This window comes from Urocampus carinirostris, chromosome 17, assembly GCF_059441175.1.
Source record: "Urocampus carinirostris isolate Australia breed hairy pipefish chromosome 17, RoL_Ucar_1.0, whole genome shotgun sequence".
Taxonomy (NCBI): domain Eukaryota; kingdom Metazoa; phylum Chordata; class Actinopteri; order Syngnathiformes; family Syngnathidae; genus Urocampus; species Urocampus carinirostris.
This window is the reverse complement of record NC_142365.1, coordinates 28,519,967-28,540,212: the sequence shown is the minus strand read 5'-3', so window position 1 is coordinate 28,540,212 and position 20,246 is coordinate 28,519,967. Positions and strand designations below refer to the sequence as shown.

General features: G+C 38.7%; 1 protein-coding gene across 1 annotated transcript; it reads right to left on the bottom strand.

The window, feature by feature from the left end:
• Positions 1 to 992: 992 nt before the first annotated feature.
• Positions 993 to 17,586, bottom strand: rars1 (arginyl-tRNA synthetase 1). The gene is made up of 15 exons (XM_088321535.1): positions 17,363 to 17,586; positions 15,854 to 15,988; positions 10,729 to 10,917; positions 10,541 to 10,649; positions 10,378 to 10,478; positions 10,192 to 10,313; positions 8,895 to 9,015; positions 8,689 to 8,818; positions 6,059 to 6,163; positions 5,523 to 5,701; positions 5,311 to 5,420; positions 3,311 to 3,416; positions 2,955 to 3,127; positions 2,638 to 2,885; positions 993 to 1,194 (listed from the first exon to the last, which is right to left on the bottom strand). The coding sequence occupies exons 1-15, from the start codon at positions 17,408 to 17,410 to the stop codon at positions 1,085 to 1,087; spliced, it is 1,986 nt and encodes a 661-aa protein (XP_088177661.1). The 5' UTR covers positions 17,411 to 17,586; the 3' UTR covers positions 993 to 1,084.
• Between the last annotated feature and the right edge of the window lie 2,660 nt (positions 17,587 to 20,246).

Genomic DNA, 20,246 nt, shown 5'->3' with positions numbered 1-20,246 from the left:
GCAACGTACGACACAGTACAATGCCCTTGCAGCCTTCACCATTGGTTCAGAAATGAGTAATTCTGCGCACACTGCAATGCTACTAACGCAAGCCTCCAGCATATCTAGTCAGGCAGCAAGAAAGGACTCTCTCAGCAAAAATTATCAGCAGGGAGCTCCACCAGCTTTGTCAAGGAAGGGAAGATCGAAGAAGCACCAGGTTGAGACACACCAAGGCCCTTCTTCCCGGACCAAGAGTGGAACATAAGAGTCTATCTTAAAGGGCAGCTCCAGTTCCCGTGGAGATCACGATAAGATCGCTCTGCCCTAAAATTGTGGTGTGGTCCACTAAAGCAAGAGTGACGCACCTCATCGAGCTCACCGTGCCATCAGAAGCAGAAGGCCGCCATCAGAAGCAGAAGGCCGCCTTTGAGCGCAAGAAAACCAATTACTTGGAGCTGGTTGGTAGGCAACAGTCTAACGGTGGAGGTCAGCTGCAAGGGCTACATGGGGCAGTAGGCCACACGCCTCCCAAGGGTTGCATTTGTGACAGGAGGGAATAGAAAAGGGCAATAAAAGACCTGTCAGAAGTCCAAGAATAACAGTTTTGGGCTTTGATTGAGGAGGAAGGACAGGAGTTGAAGGGGAAAAAAACACTATAACCCCGAAATCAACTGCAGTGGGTGGCAGGGATACGTCTCCATCACTGCTTCGCCACCAGGAGGCGTTCTAGTGATTAAAGGAGCAAAACATTGAAGATTGGTGGTTCCTAGCTGACGAGCCTGCAGCTGAGCCATGGGCACTGGAGGAGGTGCGACAGGCAGAAAAGCCAAGAAGGAAAAGCCAACTACCTGTATATGTTTGGGAACAACTGTGGCTTTGTCACACGCAGATAAGAGGATACTGAAGCTAATGTATTAGCAAGTGAGAATCAGTCAGGTGAGTATAGCCCGACCAATGGTTTCTTTTACCTTGCCTTTATTGAATGTTAAAATAAATTTGCAGGAAGCACATTGTTTCATATCATCATTTTAATTAAAACAATGGACATGATATAAAGGCTTGAGTTCATGATGTCGTTGGATAACAAACCAAAAAAATAGCTTCACATTTTCTGCACAGGGTTGATGCCCAGGATGTGGAAACCTTTGGCCATGACCGCCGCTGTGGCTTCGCACAGCAGCATACGCCACATATTCACCTTCACTACCTCACCTGTGAATGAAAAAAAATTAAAAAAGTACAAAAATCAATTCTTGCAACTTGTCCTTGGGGCTCTTATGATTGACAATAGGGATGGGCAGATCGATCCATATATCGATATTATCTGTACTAAGCAAGTACTTGGATTGAATCAATACCAATGTCTTGGAATCGATAATTCGCTACTCCACTAATTTCCCCAAAGCACTGCTTCTATGTGTAGATAGCGCCATCTTTCTCGCTCTCAGCCCGCACCCTCGGTCACTCTCTAAGTTAAAGAGTGTTTGACTGCCAAGCACACTTTAAGGACGTCTCCCTTCCTGGCCTGCTGTTGCAGCCACGTTGAAGAGAGAGACAAATCTATGCACCCACCCCCTATCAGATAATAAAAATGACAGGGGACAGCGTGGTGTGGACATCTTTTATCAAATACAGAAAAGCTACTGTGGCAACACCACAAATAGACATAACACTAAAATAAGCTCACCCTGCAGAGAGCAACGACCTACAACCAAAAATGTATTCTTGTAACTGTTACTGAACAAAAACCTTTAAATCCGTTGTCACTGTGGCAGCAGAGGCAATGAAACATTGTTGACACTGTATTTGCATGACTGACATTAGTTTCAAAATATTGAGCAACGAAAGGTATTCAAGTTATCTTATTGACATTGTTATACAGTATTTGCATTATTGTTACATGTCCGACTTTTTGGTTTGACTCTTTTGATCAGAAACAGTTGTTATAAAACATTTATTTTATTTTTTTATATTGTTAAAGTTTAAAATGTTATTTAATTTTAAAATGAAATATTTTTAGAGCCAAAAATCTGTGGCGTGTTTATAAAAATTATAAAGTAACCTAAGAGAGTAAGGGTTCAATTATTCAATGATCATGACATTTCAAAGCAAAAAGTATCGAAGCAGCTTTGATTGAGACTCCCATGTGTTTACTTTGATTGGATCAATACCAAAATTAGCAGTATCGCCCACTACTAGTGTCAACCCAGTTTGTGTCCATTACTAAAGTGTTCTTGTTAGGGGACACTAAATCCAAACATTCCTGCCATTTCTCAAAAACCCTAATAAAGTAATCCCGCAGGGGAGGTGGGGTTTCCGAGTAGATTAGCTCTGCAGTGCTAAAAAGGAATTAGCATAATTAAACAGCTGGAAGCCTTAAGTGCTAACACTCCAGGGAAGATGAACTTCCTCTATTGGACAAATACTCACTACAAAGTGCACCTGATTAAAAGCCTCATGCTCAAATTTAAGAACGGATCTCAATTTTGTCACCCATAATTCAATAATTTTCCGGACCTTAAAAACAAAACATTAAAATTCAAGCATTTTCCCGAAATTCAAGCACACATACATACCCTGTTAAAATGTAGCAAAAAGGTAATGGCTAGTAACCCTGCATTTATGGTACATTACGAATGTGAAGAAGCTGTTTACCACTGTGTCGGTTCTTCTCCACGCAGTAGCAGCTGTCGTAGAACTCCGTAAAGGTGGTGGCTAGCTCGTAGAGGTAATCGCATAGTGGGTGCAGGAGCAGATCATCCAAAATCTTTTGGAGGATCTCAGGGAAGCGAAGGATGCACTTGCCCAGTTTCCACTCTTTGTCGTGGTCCAGGAGAACCTCCACGCTCTCGGCCGCCTTCCTCAAAGACGCCTCATCGATGTTTGCCAGACGGGCAATGGAACTTTTAGTGGAGGGAATTAAGGACGTTACAGCAAGCAGGTGGAGACGGGCACAATACATGGTCGCTTACCGGATACGTGTAAAAGCATAGAGAAGATAAGCGGCCGTGTTGCCGCGGTCGTCCAGCATCTTATCGAAGGAAAAGACGTAGTCGTTGATGCGGTTGTGTGACAGGTCGGCGTACTTGATGCAACCAAACGCCACAGACTGCTGCGCCTTTCTCAGTTCTTCCGGTGTCAAGACCTGGGAGGAGTGCAAAAGAAGCAGACTGTTGATTTTAGTTACCATCTTGTGCACGGGTGGGCAACATGGCTAAAAGGCCAGATGGGGTTTAAAAATTTGGCCGAGGTGCCGGGCCAGGAGAAAAGTGATTGACTGACGAACTGATGAGCTAACTTGACCAACTTGGGAGAATGCGTTAATCACCTTGTCTCGCTCTTTCTCCTTAAGTTTTTCCATGGATCTCTTCAGTCCCTCCTCCAGCAGGTCCATCAGCCTTACCGTGTCTCCAGAGCGTGTCTTAAATTTCTTCCTGAAGGGTTGGAGAGAACTGAACATTAGAGAGTACAGTGATACCTCTACAGACGAGTTTCGAAATATAAGATGTATTTTGAGACAAACTAGGGAAAATCTATGGTATGAGAATTCCCAGACGTTACGACTGGAGACCAGTCAAGACCTCTCACTGTCAGATTCAGCTTAGCCCAGTTTGCGCATGTGTTTCCCGTGATACAGACCTAATCCTGATCTCTTTTATTATTATTTTTTTAAATTACGGTCCCATTGTATCACCTTTTGTGTGTGTTTTGGAAATTGACATGCTAAAGTGCTTTCTAAGAAAAAAAGGATGATGTATATTGAAATGAAGTAGGAAATAAAGGACAAATATGAGTATGATGCAAGAGCAGTACGATGGGTGATCATCTTATATCGTTTTATACCTGGGCTGCACGATTAACCAAAATCTAATTGATATTGCAATGTGAAATAGTGTGATAAGTGTCTTCACAAGACACAGCATTTTTTTCAAGAATATAGGTCGAGTTTGTTTTTTTTCTTCCCTTTGCTATTGCAGTGATAGTGGGATTGGCCAAGTAAAATTTTTAACAGTTTGGGTTTTAACAGTGCTGGCCAAACAGAGAAAAGCTTTATCGACAATAGCCAATATAATCAAGGCAAAGTTTGCAATCAGAGTCACACACTGTGTGCGAGACTTTGATTGAGTGACAGCATACTTCAGCCTAACAGTCGCAGTAGGTGGCCACACAACTGTCCATCAAGATAAACAATGGAGCAACGTGACAGCTAGCAGCTTTAGCCGCCCAATACATTGAAAATAAATTAATCAATTAAATCGATGTCTGAGAAAAGTCAGAAGCGCACAAACAAATGGTGATCACCGGCGGGTGCTCCGTGGATTGTTACGGCGTCCGGGAATCGAATGAGGCTGCGTCATGATAGAAAACTATAACGAGGCTGCATGCCCGGCTAGTGTTACGGTAATTAAAACCCTCACAAGCTACCCCTGCGAAACCTCGATTTCACCAGTGCCAGATAAATTACCCATGAAACATATGACCTAGAGCTACCGTCATGGAACGCATCATCTCCGAGAAGGTGCTACAACTTGACGCAGCATCAACAAAGGGGGAGTCATCACCGAGTACAACTGGAATGGATTTCAAGGCTAGCATTCCTTGGTTGAGAAATTCAAGTGCTGCGACATTTCTCAGAAGACAATTGATGCTTTTTGGGCCCAAAAAGATCACATATAAGTCCCCAAAAGGGCATGATCTATGGATTGGAGGGTCGTAAAATTGAATTGTTGAAAATGTCAATAAAAAATATACAGGTCACAATGTAAACCAGATAAACCTCATCTTTTCACCATAATAAACAACAAGATAGAAGATCAGCATTGTTCGTGCACTTCAGGGTTAGAAATGTGATTTACCGTAAATTAATTAAGCTAACTTGACACAACTTGTAAAATACGCGTTGTTATTGCTACTGGCCAAACCAAAGTGACGTCATGTGCAACGCAGCCAAGAGCCAACATTAGACATGTTAACATTTTGAATAACTGTAGGCTTGTGAATGGGTTAAAAAAAAATATATAAATAAATACACCCAATCGCGCAGCCTGTCAGAATACCTCGTGTCAGATTTGCATGTACCCCATGTACTTTGTTTGACCATTCTAAAGTTTCAAATGTTGGTAAAACACAAAAAAAAAACTGACGGAACTGTAAAGCATTTTAATGGACGTGGCAGCACATAAGGTCAAACTGTATTGGGTTGGCTACGAACACTGATTAGCTCATCGTCTTTGAAGGCGGAGCTTAGCCACTGGTCAATTGAATAAAACAAACACCAGGAAGATGAGGGACAGAATTAGAGTTCTAATAGTTAGTTGTCAGTCTTACTTGTCTTCACCCAGTACTACTCCAAATCCGGCGTGCTCCACCCGGGTCACTTGGGGGTCATACCATCCCATCATCCTGGCAGCTGCAAACACTAACTGGAAGTGTGGCCCCTGCCCAAAACGAAACAACTTGTCATCTTCTGTTTATTTTCGCATTTCTACCCTTCAACCAGATATTTTCCACCCCAGCAATCGTTTCCCCCGTGCCTTCACCTGCCCGCTATCCACCACGTAGATGACGATGTCGGCTTTTTCGTCAAAAATGCGCTGGCGGAGGGCGGCGAGATCTGACGTGTCGTATGTGTAGCCGCCGTCTGACTTGACGATGGTGAGCGGGACGGAGTGACCGGGGGCGAACACGATTTTGCGGCCCTCGTCCAGCTCAGTCACCCCTGGGGGAGATTTGCAGAGAGAAGCAGAGATGGAAATAGAAAGAAAAAAATAAAGACAGGGGGAGAGATACTACATTGAAAAATCAATGTCGCAACACTGCTCCCTATTGGCCAACTTGCATCATGCAATGATTATTTTGATGCTGCTGCATTGGGAAACTGCAAATATGGATTTGAGTCCTCCAAAACCATGTTTAACTCCCCCCCCCCTTTTTTTTTTAAAATTAGATATGAAATGAAATCAATTTCTCTTATCTCAAGGCACCACGAAGGTCAACAATGCAGTAACCTACACATGAAAAACAAATTGTTTTGCTTTGTTTAGGAGGCAAAGCAATAATCAAACAGGCTTTTTACCTCTCTCGTCCAACTCCTTCACCACGTCCTTCATCATTTCCTGGTAATAAGACTCCCCTCGCTCAATGATGTGCACATCCAGGCAGTTGTAGACCTTCTGGAACTCTGAAATGGAACAACCTATTTTAATGGGTGATGCCTAGGAGCAGTCTCTGTCTCGTGGTGTGCACAGATAGCATTGGCTGTTAATAAAGCTCCTGCTCATTTTCCTTCCCTCCAAAAGTGCCATTTTGTTGAACACATTTTTTGTCTGATTTGTCAGCTGATTTAGGTGTGAAAATCCAGAAACCACATTGTTTCTTTGATGCGTTAATAACTATACTTGCCACACAAGGTGAAGGGGTATCCGCGGAACTCAAAGCACTACCTAAGCACCTTCGGAAAGCACACGTTGGTTTACTCGCTACAATTACACACATAATTTGGTTCCATGCACAAACAACATGAGTGCAGAATGGTGTTTTCCTATTTGTGGGTTTTCCGAAGGACCGGGAGTCGAGCTAGGGAAAGTAGATAATCGAAAATGTAATGAAACAGTAAAGTCAGATGAAGAAAAGCTAAAGACGAATTATACTGTATTAGATGGGGTGTCGTGGATGTGTGGTTGGAAAGCATATTCGTCAATGCTGCAAATGCATCTGGGTTACAATAACCGATTACACTTATATGTTTTAACTGCCAACCACCTCCCAAATAAAACTTCTGATACAAATACAACACATAGCCATACCAAACGGGATTTAACCCCCGCCAAATATATGGAACACGATTCAGTATATGGTACTGATGTACACCCAGGGAGTTCAAGCATCGTTCTGTAGGATCAAAGGTTATCCTTTCCATTTTGTCTCCATGGGGAGTAGCCCAAAATATGTTACATTTAGAGACACTAGACTATAGATTCCAAGGTTTTGTCAACGCCTCCTTTGAAATGGACCGACTTCAAAATGACGAAATTTCAGCCTTCTGTACTATGGTGCTTCAAAATAGACCAGCACTAGACCTAATAACCGTGGAAAAGGGGGGAGTTTGTGCTATGATAGGGGATTCATGCTGTTCTTAGGTTCCTAACACCATCAGCACACCAATGAAGGATGCCATACACGTAATGAATGATCCCAAGAATGCAATAGTCAAGGACTCACGTCGGGAGCCGGAAAGCTCCTGGTTTGAGTCCATGTTTCCAAACATAGTATTAAGACAGCTGATCACGGTGAATGTACCGATAATTTTCACATTATTTGCCATTGCCCATGTTGTATTATTCCAATAATTTGTGGTTTGTTTGAAAAAAATGAAGTTTTCCAGTATAACCACTTACAATCAAGTTATGTATTTGCAGGCTATTAGAGCCAAAGAGTGTGATAATAAAAACACTGAATTTCTTTAAGCCTTGCTTGTCTTGGCCATAGTGGTGACTGCTTGAAAAAAAAGGATTGGGTCAGAGAGGAATTTTCCTAGTAACAGTAATCGGCAAGGTTTTCTGCCTCTTTCTCGAAAAGTGAGGTATTTTCTTAACCTTCCTGTAAGAGCTTGTAATGACGGCTGCATTAAAAAAAAAAACCTTGCGGGAAGGTGTAGCTTGATATAAAACTCACAACAGGGAGGACTATGTGAGGGAAATTATGGTCTAAGTGTGCCTTTTATACTATACAGTAATCCCTCGGTTATCGCGGTTAATGGAGACCAAAACCACCCGCGAAAATCTGCGAAGTAGCGACGCCCCTTCAAAAATGCTTAAAAAAAAAAAGTTTTTTTAAAAAATGGTTTTATTTTATTATTATTATTTTTTAGACCCGCGAAGCTCTGAACCCGCGAACAGTGAACTGCGAAGTAGCGAGGTCCCACTGTATTATAATCCTTTTATACATTTATATTTACTCAATAATTGCGCGGTTGCATTTTCGAGTTGTTGTCCGGAGCGAGCGCTCCCAGGGTTGAAAGTGCGAGTTTCCCAGGCCAAAGAACCTTTATTTCTACAGAGCTTTGTTTCAAATAGGAGCACAGAACTCTTCTTGGCAATACCGTGCAACCCAAGGACGGGAGCATAACGTTCCGATCACCAGTTGAACTCTCCCTCCACAACTTTGAGGTCACTGGTAATTCTCCCAAGACTCCTCTTTATGTGCAAACAATAAACTGCTGTGATGTATTATTTATTATGCTCTCACGTCATCTTGCGACCAACATTACACAGCATTTGAATATGTGATTCCTGTCTAAACCAATCAAAATGCGCTTACGTGCCCATGTTTTACTTTATCCTCCAATCAGAAATTTATGAAATTGTATAAAAAGGCAGCTCACGCTTCAGTCTGCGGAAGGATGTCATCTCAATTCAAAAACGCAACTTTGCCTTGTTTCAGTGTGCTTGCTTTTCTGTATTGAATGAGTTTGATTGTAACACAAAAGTTTATTTCATCCGGACATTGCTTTGAGCCTTACACCTGACTTTCAAGAACTTGAGTCCAATCAAATTTAATGTGTGTGTATATCTAAATTATTTATTAAATTCATGTAGTTCTGGCAAATATAAGCAGGAAGGGTTCTGAACACATTTGTGCTTTTATTTTTTTGTGTTTTTTTTCAGCCTTCTTCAATGAAGACTAACATAACAACAAAAGTGTCACCTTTTCTGGAGACGTCACAGATGAGATTCCAGGCCTTGAGGAATTCTGGTTCTTTGCTCTGCAGACGGACCACGCACTGGTACGCTCGCTTCTTGAAGGCCTCCTCCTCGTCAAACCGCTTCTTGGACTCCTATAGGGAAGGTTGGCCGATTTACTCTGATGTTTTTACAGTTTTTGAAACGTTTATTTTGGAGTTCAAGACTAACTTTGTAGAAGGCCTGCAGGTCCCCAATTGGGGGCGACACAGACAAATAGTTTGGAAATTTGTCCTGCAGGTGTGCGATGAGCATGCCGAACTGCGTGCCCCAATCTCCCACGTGGTTCAGCCTGAAATATTTTCAGTGTTTTTCAAATGTAACTAAATAAATAGACCTAGATCAGTGGTGGGCAAACTTTTCTGCACCATGGACCGGTTCAATGTCTGATATTATTCTGGCGGCTCAGCCCATCAATAACATAGGTATTAATAACAACAAAACTAGAAATCATAATTATAAGCCTTAATCCACTGTGTTATCACTACATCAGTAGTGCAGGACAAAGACTAGGAACCTTCCCGTGGTGTCCTGCGGAGGGCTCTCTCCCGGGGGAGCCTTACGAATCCAACTCAATCCACTCAGACTCGCTCTTTCTATCTTTCTTGGTCCTCTCCTTCTTTGTCTCTCCTTTTCTCTCTTCCCCCTTTACACTCTTGTCTCTCATTTTCTCTATCCCTCTCTTTCCTACTCTCTCCCCACCTCTCTCTCTTTTCGCATTTTTTGCATTTTACTCAGTCTGTCTTTCTCTCTTTCTATCTGTCCCTCTCTTTCTCTCTTCTACTCTCCTCTCTCTGTTCTTCTTAGGGCGGGCGACTTCCAGAGCAACCCTGGCCCCCAGTCAAAATGCCAGTGGTGCTTTCAAACCATTCGCTGCAACCACACCCCAATCACCTGTACTACCTGCCCACGGGGCTTCCATAAATCATGCACCGGCCTGTTCGAACGTACAAAGGACTTCAGAGGCTTCGTATGCTTGGTTTGCTTGAGTCACACCCCGTCAGGCCTGGCGGCACAGGACAGTCGCAGCCCCCTCTCCTTCGGAGAACTACGGAGCCTCCCACGAGCGAGTCTAAGGATTACCTTACGCGCCTTGAATGTCTCAACAACAACAACATCAGTAGTGATCTGAATGACACGGGATAAGGCATTACATATCGTCTCCATCACTCATGCTACCACATTGTATCAGCTTTTTGATCTTGAAGGCGGTGTGTGTCGACACGTTAACCATTCCCCAAATATTATAATTTACCACTTTTAAACCCTCACAAACTGAGGAAAAATAAATAGTATAGTATTGAATTTAATTGTATACACAATTCAATACGGCTTAAGCAAGGGCAACTTTTTCTTCTATCTCTGTAAAATGGTACCAAACTAATCAGTCTGCAGCCCAGTGTTTACCGACCACTGACTTTGAGGTCAAGCTGTCAGAATATTAAAAATAACCCAGGTTTGCAGCCACCTGAGCACGTCGTAGCCCAAAAACTCGAAGAGCCTGCACATGCTCTCGCCGATAATAGTGGAGCGTAGGTGGCCCACGTGCATCTCCTTGGCAATGTTGGGCGATGAGAAGTCCACCACCACCTAGAGGACACGCAAGTTTTTTATGACCAGGTGGGAGGTTCCGTCATCATGCATGCAAGCATACCTTTTTCCTAGAGATAAGTGGAGGCGGCTGCACGCCATTAACCAAGAGGTTGCTCAAGAGTTTCGACACAAATGATCGCTTTAGGTGGATGTTGATAAATCCTGGACAAACAAATTGGAGCGCTTTACACTTGTTCATTTGTGCTTCGAGATGATTTCCAGACCTGGCCCTGCAATTTCAGTCTTCTGGATAAGTTCATTTTCTGGAATGTTCTGGATGATTTTCTCGGCAATCTCACGCGGATTTACCTTCATGCCTTTTGCTTTTAACAACTGCCAAGATACAGAAAGATAAAAGTTGAGGTTCGTGCCGACTAATCAGTTATGTTACTACCTGTGCTCATTCTTGTACCTGTGACATTGCCATGGCGCTGTTGCATTGGTAGTCTCCAAACTTGGCCTGCTGATTGGGCGTGACAGAGAGCGGTGGACTTTCCAGCTCAGGGCAGGAGGCTGAGATGGCCTGGCCAAAAATGTCCTGAAGCCGCTGGTTGATGTTCATCATGGCAGTTCCGCAGTAAGGGGGGTCCTCCTGCAGACTCTAAAACACAAACAGCTGATCATTTGAATTTATTCTTGATACACTTTTAAAACAGTCATCATAGTAATATTAATTAAAGGGAAATCAACTTCTTAAGTGTAATTGACACTACAGAATTTACATCTAATGTATTCATATTGCACATTATTTTAGTATTGCAGTGTTAAATTTCATTGAATGTGCACAGTCTTGTGGAACCTCTGTGGAACAGAACATTATGAGTTAAAGAGTCAGATAGCACTTGCGACTATTTTGTGGCATCACCTAGATATTATAAAATGGTCTTTTATAAGTTTGTGATTTACAGAAGGGCATTGTTATACGGTGCATTGTTTCCATTACATAGGAATATCCTGGCAGGTTGCCCTAGTTTAATTGGTCCAGCCAAAGTCTCATAAAATTGTATAAAAAATATATATTAATGCAAAGTTAATCAATGTAACATTTACATTTCTTATCATATAAATGATCGCAAACGTCATAGTGTGTACCGGTATTTATACGACATATCTGTCAGTCAGAAGGAATCTTGGTCAGTCAGCCCCTCCACCTGTGTTCCAAACTTTCAAAGATGACATTCTGTAGTTGCAGTGTTTGTCACGCCCAATCTGCACTGCGATTAAATGGCTGGGTAAAATGCGACATTAACGAGTCACGTTTTCCCAAATTTGAACGTTTGTCAACTATCCGTAACCCAAAAACAAGGTTTAGCACCTAGCTTTAAACGCAAACAAACCTCCCCAGCGCCTTGTCGCTCTGCCGTCCTTTTCAACAGAGTGTAAAAATGCAGCGCTGCCATTGCAAGCATTCAGAAAAATTTTCTCAGAGCAGAAAACGCTTTGGTGAACACAAGGCCTAACTGTATGTCATAAGTTGTGCATTACTATAATCTCCTATAAACCATTCCAGAAGAACCTGCATCCTATCATAGCAGTAATCACAAAAGCAGCTGTACTGCAAACTTAAAACTTAATACTGTTATGAAATCAGTGAGTATGAAATTTTATTAAATCTAAAGCACATATCAGTGATTTGCCATGTTTACTTGCCGAAACAATCTTAACATAGAACAGCATCGGAACAAGTTATTTTTAGTCAAATTGGATAGAGAGATAGATACTTTATTCATCCCCCAGGGAAATTCACATTATTTTATTTTATATTATTATTTAGGTACAATATATCTAAACAGTTTATAATACTAATATATATATATAGGTGGGAATGAGCAAATGAGTTGTCTGTCCCTGTGTGCCCTGCGATTGGCTGGCAACCAGTTGAGGGTGTCCCCTGCCCACAGATGGCTGGGGTGGGCTCCAGCCCCCCGCGACCCTAATGAGGATAAGCGGTACGGCTAACGAGATGAGATTTTATATATATATATATATATATATATTATACACATGAGAGAGAGAGAGAGAGAGAGAGAGAGAGAGAGAGAGAGAGAGAGAGAGAGAGAGAGAGAAAGAGAGAATAAAATATTATTTTATATAATTATATTTATATACATAAAAATATATACATATAAATATAATATATAAATATAAATTAGATGACAAAAAAATTTTTTTTTCATTAAATCCTGACTCGTTTACTATGCTTTGTGGGTGTGACTATTGCCTTTCATAATTAGTGTATTTATGATTAAATTGTTTACGAAGGCACACATTCAATAAAAATCTAACCTTGTGATTTTGCCCTAAAAATGCATCAAATTAACGAGTTTGAATTTTAAAGGGACAGTATCATACTGTGCATGTAATATTTAGTGCTTCCTAATGGTACAAAAAAAAATTCATTCAGTTAAAAAAAATTGAATACCAAGCAACAATACATAAACTATCATAAAAATGTTAATCTACATGAGAAAATCCTAGGTCGAGAAATGTGTACGGTATTTCTTTTACTCTGTGGAATCCTTGTATTGAAGTTGCTGCGATGTTTGTCTGTGGTCTCACTGCTAAGGGTACCCAATGTGTCAAAAACTCGCTAAATGTTTTGATTGTTGAAAAAAAAATTTGCGGGGAGCTCCTGATTCGTCGTTTTGGGTGCCAACATTGTCCCCATTGTCACTTTGTGTGTCCAATCAATATACCTCTACAGAATTATTCACTACAAAATTACAACAAAAAGAGAACTACAGTAATATTGCAAAAATACCAAAGAATTATGACAAAAATACTACTATGGAAATACTACAAAAATACTATTAAAATACTGCTTTGGACATACATAAATTATACTTCTATTGAAATACTAAAAAAATATAAATACATAATACTATAATTTACAAAACTACTAGAGAAATATTACTACAAAAATATTACTACAAGAGGTTTACAACAGAAATGCTGCAAATTACACCTATAGCGAAACTACAAAAACTCCCCTATGGAAATATCACAAAAATACTACAAAAATAAAACTACAGTAACACTGTACTACAAAAATTCTACAGAAATACTACAGTTATACAACCGACATTCTTATATGGAAATACTTCAAAATACAACAGAGATAGTACAAAAATACTATAATCATAAAACTACTGAAATAATACAAAAATACTAAAAACATATTACAGATATAAAACAAAAAATATTTCGAAATACAACAAAAGTACTACAGAAATCCTAAAAAAAATACTTCAAAATAACTACAAAAATAGTAAGAAAATAAAACTACAGTAATACCACAAAAAACTACAGAACTTAAACATTGAACTAAAAAAATACTAAATTTTTTTTTTAAAAAAACCTACAGTAGTACTTCAAACTAAATAACAAATGAAGTGCTTAAAACAGGTACCTAATATACCATTTTGCTCTAATTGTGGTCGTTTCAAAACCAATTTGATGAAACTAATCCATTTAAAAAGAAGTATAACATGTTACATGCGGCCCCCCGACTACAAATAGTTGCCACCCCATTTTAGATTAACGGTTCTAAATAAAAAATAGGAGCAAAATGAGGACTTGACCAACAAGAACACAGAATTTGAAGCTCAATTTATATTTACTCTATACTCAAAAATAATAGCATGTGTCTGTGTAGTCTAAGAAAAAATATATAAATGATTGAAAATGTTGATAATTGGGAAAGCCAGTCACTGCAGTATGTTTACATGAGCAAATACTATGTTATGTTCACAGGATCAGCTGAATGAGCGTCTGAAATCATGGACTCATCAAAATAATAATCCCTGGTGGAGTCACATTTCAAAAGAGTGTTGCATTCATAAGTGACATTTTTGCTAAAAACAGTGGAGTGACTACATTTGTCTTGTTATGGTACTTCCTACAAACTTTTGTTTTGCTTCAAAAATATAGGAGTGTGGGCGAAATGTGGAGTTGTGGGTCCCATCTACAGCGTTCATTAGCACAATGTACTGTTCAACTGCCACTGTGAATATACACATAGTATGTATCATTAATTTAATGTGTATTGTTTTTTTTTTTATTCCTTTTGCATATTTTTACCTTTTGTTTTATTTGCGGTAAAAATGTGTATAATGATAATAAAGGAGATTAATTCATATTTTTTGTTGTGAAAGTCTGTTGAGATTGACAAATACTTCGATGTTATAATTCTGGTCTAGTAAATTATTGTTGCATGTTGAATCAAAAATAGTGTTTATTCTGATTATGTAAAAATACTAATACAATAGATCCCAGGTATACAGAACACTGGATACGTGATTTTTTTCTCCAATACAGCAGCTGAAAAACTCGCAGGTTTCCTGATCAGATGGACTTATTTTCAATCGATGTCATTTCCACAGTAAGCCTGGCATAAGGTAATTGTACAAATATTTAGCAAACAAACCTAAGCCTATACTGAGGGGAAAAACAGAATATTTAGTAGCCATATAACAACACAATAAAATAAATCACGAATAAAGTTTTTGCACTTTCAACCAAAACGTAAGTTTGCTTACAAATTTGACAAAGCATTAATTTTGAGATCACTGAAAACCAAACTGTTAAATATGATGTCAAATCATTTTAAAAATCTGCATCAGAGTATAGGCTTTCTAATATATTAGTAAACAAAAACATCACTCACTTTCTCTGAGTATTGTATGAATGTGCAACAAATATGATAGACTTACTTCAATACTACAGGGAATACTGGAAGTTGTGTGTGATGACATTAGCCTGGAGAACATTCCGACAAAGCTAGGTTAACAAGGGTTAGGGTAAGGACCCAAAAGAGCAAAAACAGAAAAATATTTAATTGGGTGAGCCACACCATATATCTTAAGACAAAATTGAACAAAACCACCAAAACTCTAAAAAGCTAACTCTTAGGCATATTTTTTTTCTTTTTTTTCATGTGATGATTTCTTCAAATCTATGAATTAATAATAATGCCAGAGCCTGTGTCCCATATCAGTATAAATACAACTTAAGATGATTTTCCTCATTCAGTTGCTTAAAAGTGTTGGGCTCATTTTTGACCTAAAAATGGTTTTAAAACAAACTCCAAGTGAAGTTCTTTCGTAAAAGTGTCACATAATACTGCAAATGATAAGGATATTGTCGTATTTGCCTTCGGCGCAGACTGTACTGAGTGAGAGAGCGAAAGGAGTGCTTTGCACTGTGTGGAGAGATCTGCCCACCTCTGCCAATTATAGAGTGATATATGGTGATCAAATAGTACATAATGTACCTTTAAATGTACAATATTTTGTTCCGGGGGATATTGCCATCCGTACAAACCCCCACCCACTTTTTATGTCAAAATTAATGAAAACTCTGATCTTACCATTTACAGTACATCAAATGCCATTCAATTCAACTAATAATGCCTATTGAGTTATTTTCTCATTTAGGAAGCTCCATCATTGCTGCATGCATCCTAAATAATGTGAATAAGACTAAATTTTACAAATTCTCTATTGAAGGCTAAAAGCGAACTGGGGCTGCTCCCTCACCCTTTTGAGGATATTGAGACGATACTGCAACTTGCTGTTTTCCTCTCTAAGCTCATCCAGACGACAAGACGGACTCGCATTGTGCTGGTTCTTCAGGCCATCAAGTTCAGCGGAGAGACTTTGGATCTCACATTCCTGAAAACAAAGATTGCAAATTTTAAATATTAATAGAAGTTGAATAAACAAATAAGGCACTTGCTTGAGCTTCCACACATAATAGATTCTAGTATTTTAGTGGCATTAGAGGCATTTTCAGATCAAAGACTGTCAGAATGAAACCAAGCAAATATCTTAAATTGTATTTATTGTAATTTATAAGAAGATAGAAAACATTGTTTAAAACGAGATTCGATGCGGCACTCAAGTATAAAATCGTAGAGAAAAATAAAGAAAAGAAGTACCCCAGACTGTTCAATCTAAAAAGTGTAATATATTCTCAAGGGCATATGTTTTATCTTGGCATAGGTAGAGACATAGCTCATTTTTTAGTGATCAAATATTGGTCAATATTAGTGGGGACAGAGCACATTTTTAAAAAGTGATCACAAAAAATTGGTGGGGACAAAAATAAATATAATTGCTTTTAGGTTTCTACTTTTGACCACTAGAGGGCTCTAAATATATTTTGATTTACAGACCCAGCCCAACACCAGATTGTGTCCAGTTTTTATTTTGTCTTTTAAAACAAATTTGATATTTGAACCAGTCCACACCATTTACAGGAAAACTATTGAGAAATACATGCATCAATACATTGTTGAACGATTGGGCGGATAAATAACAAGCAAAGTTTATTTATTTATGGCAAAAAAAATGATTATTAATTTATAAAAAACAATCAACTAATTGCACAAAACAGCTTTAAAATACAATATATGAACATGTGCCAAACGGGAGTAGGCTGAAGCAGCTTTTAAGTGCCTACTCCTATTCAATTTTGTCCTTGCAGGGAAGAAACATTCAAAAGGAGTTCACAGAGGAAAATTAAAAAACAAATAAAACAATATACACTATTTAAATATAAATTTCAAACTTATAATAGTATAATAGTGACTCTATAGCATAAACTAGCACAAAGAATCTCGATTTGTTAATCTCCTATATCATATTAATGTATTATACGTATAAGATTTTTTTTAAAACCGATGTAAATCAAGGACAATGTACCAAGTAAAAGCTAAAAAAAACTATTATTAATATTTAAATAAACGAAGAAAAGTGAGACAGTGACGTCAGAAAAGGCGACGCGGCGTACTGAGGTAATGCCATATCAGGCTATAGCGTTATTAATGTTTGAAGACCAAGTACATCTCTAACATAGGATATATTAGCGCCGAATTTGAGAACTGTAAAAGCAGAAACTAACAATTGATTTCTAAAATTGAAATTCTAAAGTGGCATACTATTTGAAGGAATGTGCTAACTTTCTAAATGGAGCTACCTGGCTGTCATTGCTGGACACATTTGGCTAACTTGGCTAATGGCTACCGCCGCCCAAGCCGGACTGACCTGCTTTTGTAACCGTGTAGTGTATTCGCATACTCGGTCTCCGTCCATTCTAAAGCAGCAGGGAAGAAGGGAAGCTCAGAAAGTGGACGGAAGTGGAGTCTCGTGGCTGATGAAACAAATTGAACCAACGCAGAAAGAGGATCCACTTGACAACGTTTCCCTTTTACTTCCGGGTAGGCGAGGAGAATGTTCTTGCTCGTTGGATTGAAAGCAGCGCGGGAAACCAGGCGTGTAATCGTTTATCGCTGTCTGCAGCATAAACGGTGATTTTGAACAAATCAGGGGCGATACTGTGCAGAAGTCTGGGGGCAATAATTACAAAAATTCGCTACAGCCCCTTTTTATCCTCCAAAAACGTGCAATTAAAACCCTACACAGGGTAGGATATCGAGACCATACTAATATTTTATTCCTGCAGTCCATATTATTAAAATTAGATGATTTAGTAAAAATGTTCACTGCACAACTGCTATTTAAGGTCAACAAAAACATAGTTCCAGAAAACATCCATAAATTATTCATTCGGAAAGGGAAATTATAATTCAAGGGGCTGTAGTGAATTCATAATCCCGAAGGTGAGAACCACCAGGAAAAGTATGTGTGTGCCTGTGCGTGGAGTTAAGCTTTGGAACGGTTTGCTAGACGAGGTCAAACGGTGTCCAACTATTCACTTGTTCAAGTTTAGATACAAAGGAACATTCCTTGCGGAATACAAAGATGAGGAGGATGGGGTGTGAGTGGTGCGGGAGACTGGGAATAGTGCGTCTAGTTAACTTTGTGTTATTGTTGCTATTCTTATAACTGTTATTATTAATATCATTACAATTGTTGTTATGTCATTTGTATATTTGGTTGGGAAGATGAAGGGGTAGTTAATATAAGCATTTGCTTCTTACTACCCCTTTTCGAACATATTATGTAACGTTATTTTGTTGTTGAGTTATTGTTTTTGTGTGTTTAATGTTCGAATAAAGTTTTAATTCATTCATTCATTTTAGGTTCAGAGCTGTAGTGTAGTGTCTGAATGGTTGATTGTATTTTCTTTTTACTTAAAGTGATTTAGGCTCATTTAACACTGCTCAGGAGTGTCACTTCCCATGTGTGAATATCACATTACACTTTGTATTTAGCAGAAACACAATTACTACTCCATGCCCAAGAAGATAAGAATCCAGTATCATAAAAATCAGTATCATATTATAACTTTTTAAAAAAATATTAATTGGTTCATAGATAATCCATCAAAATGTGATGATTCTGTGGTCAACTGATCAGTAGAAAATACATAATTATCAGTATACATCTTGAATTTTATTCTGGATGAGATGTTATCAACTTCAGCCACTGTTCAAATGTTGCTTTCCCATAAGTTTTACCTGTTACCCATCGGCTCCTCTCTACCCCTCTTTGCCCTAACCCTTACAACCATATACTGTACAAATAAATTGGGAGGTTTTTTGTATTTATAATTTCTGTGGGTACTAGAATCTCACCTAAACATGGTGCTTTTTCACAGTAAAAAAATGCTGGTGCTTGGAGTATGACCACACACATAGATTACAAACACGCAACAACAAAGCCTAGCTGATAAATTTTGCATTTGATTCAATGCAGCTAAAATCTGGACTAATATATGTTGATGTTGATGTTGTTTGATGTCATGGTTTTAGGTGCTATAATAGTTATTCAACATAACCGCAGTTTCTCCCTGTAATACACGGGAGACTCCACAGACTGCCGCTGTGCCGCAAGTGACACTAGCGATCGAAAGAGGAGTGGGAGTGGGGAGGGCGGGGCGGTTGCTCGGAAACAAACGAACGGAACCATTTTAAGGCAGTTGAGTAGTTATCATTTTTGTTTCAATTACTTTTTAAAATGTGTTTTCCCATTATATTCAGGCCTATACTGTAATTTAATTAAAGAAAAGAAAAGAGTTTTTAAAATGCTATAATTTTGGGGGGTGCTTGGTTTGTATTTGGGGATGCTCTAGCATCCCCAAAGACAGGCTCTTATGCCCAAGCCATATATCTACACTTCATCGATATATTCCAATTATTTTCGGAGCGAATGCATTTTGACGACAGCATATCTTTTATTTGTCATCCTGAGCTGTGACGTCACCTGAAGAAGCCCATCAAACTAGCAAGACACTGGTCTGAGCGTTCACACAAAGTTTGTGAGCAACGCTTGAAACAACAGTGAGTTTCCGGCAATGCAAAATTATTTTTCACTTTTGAATGAATTGACTAATGTACTATTGCAAAGGTTGTACGGCCTACAAACGTCATTTGTTTTTGTAATTCTTTCACAAGATTTCAATTTCCTTTTTTTCCTGGTATCTTTTGTCGCATAATACTAACATTTTGGGGGACTTATTTAGTCGGTTGCACGATACAGAACTGTATTTAATTACATTTTTTTAGTGGAAGTTCAATGTTGGCAACAAGATTGACTTGATATAGCGTAATTGGAAATTATTTAAACGCAACACAAACCTTTTCTTCTTTTTCCCTGTTTTTTCTCCTTTTTTTAAAATTCCTTTTAAAAAAAATCTTATTTTGTTTATTTTTTCCCAGCTGTTATTTTTTCTTGCTTTTTTGTTCTCTATTTCCCTTTTCCTTTTATTTGTTTCTTTTTCTGTTTTTCTGGCCTTTTTCAGATTTTTTCCTGCTCTTTTTTTCTCTTTCTCTCCTTTTGTTTCTTTTTTCCCAGTTCTTCACTACTTTTTCATTTAGGTATTTTTTATTTTTGTTCTATTGATTTAAAAATAGATTAAAATAATCAAGGTAAATTTAAGTACTTTTATAAACAATAAAATAGTAAAACGGAAAATCAAAGAAATAAAATCAAGCACAAGTAAAGCCCTAGTGCTTCTTTTTAACAC

Bases quoted from the DNA above. Each gene is read 5' to 3' on its own strand.
- rars1 (XM_088321535.1), bottom strand. From the start codon at position 17,410: ATGGACGGAGACCGAGTATGCGAATACACTACACGGTTACAAAAGCAG. The intron at 5,421-5,522 runs GTGAAGGCACGG...CGTTTTGGGCAG, and splicing joins ACGTGGTGGATAGCGGGCAG to GGGCCACACTTCCAGTTAGT. The intron at 1,195-2,637 runs GTAAACAGCTTC...TTTCATTCACAG, and splicing joins GGAGAAGAACCGACACAGTG to GTGAGGTAGTGAAGGTGAAT.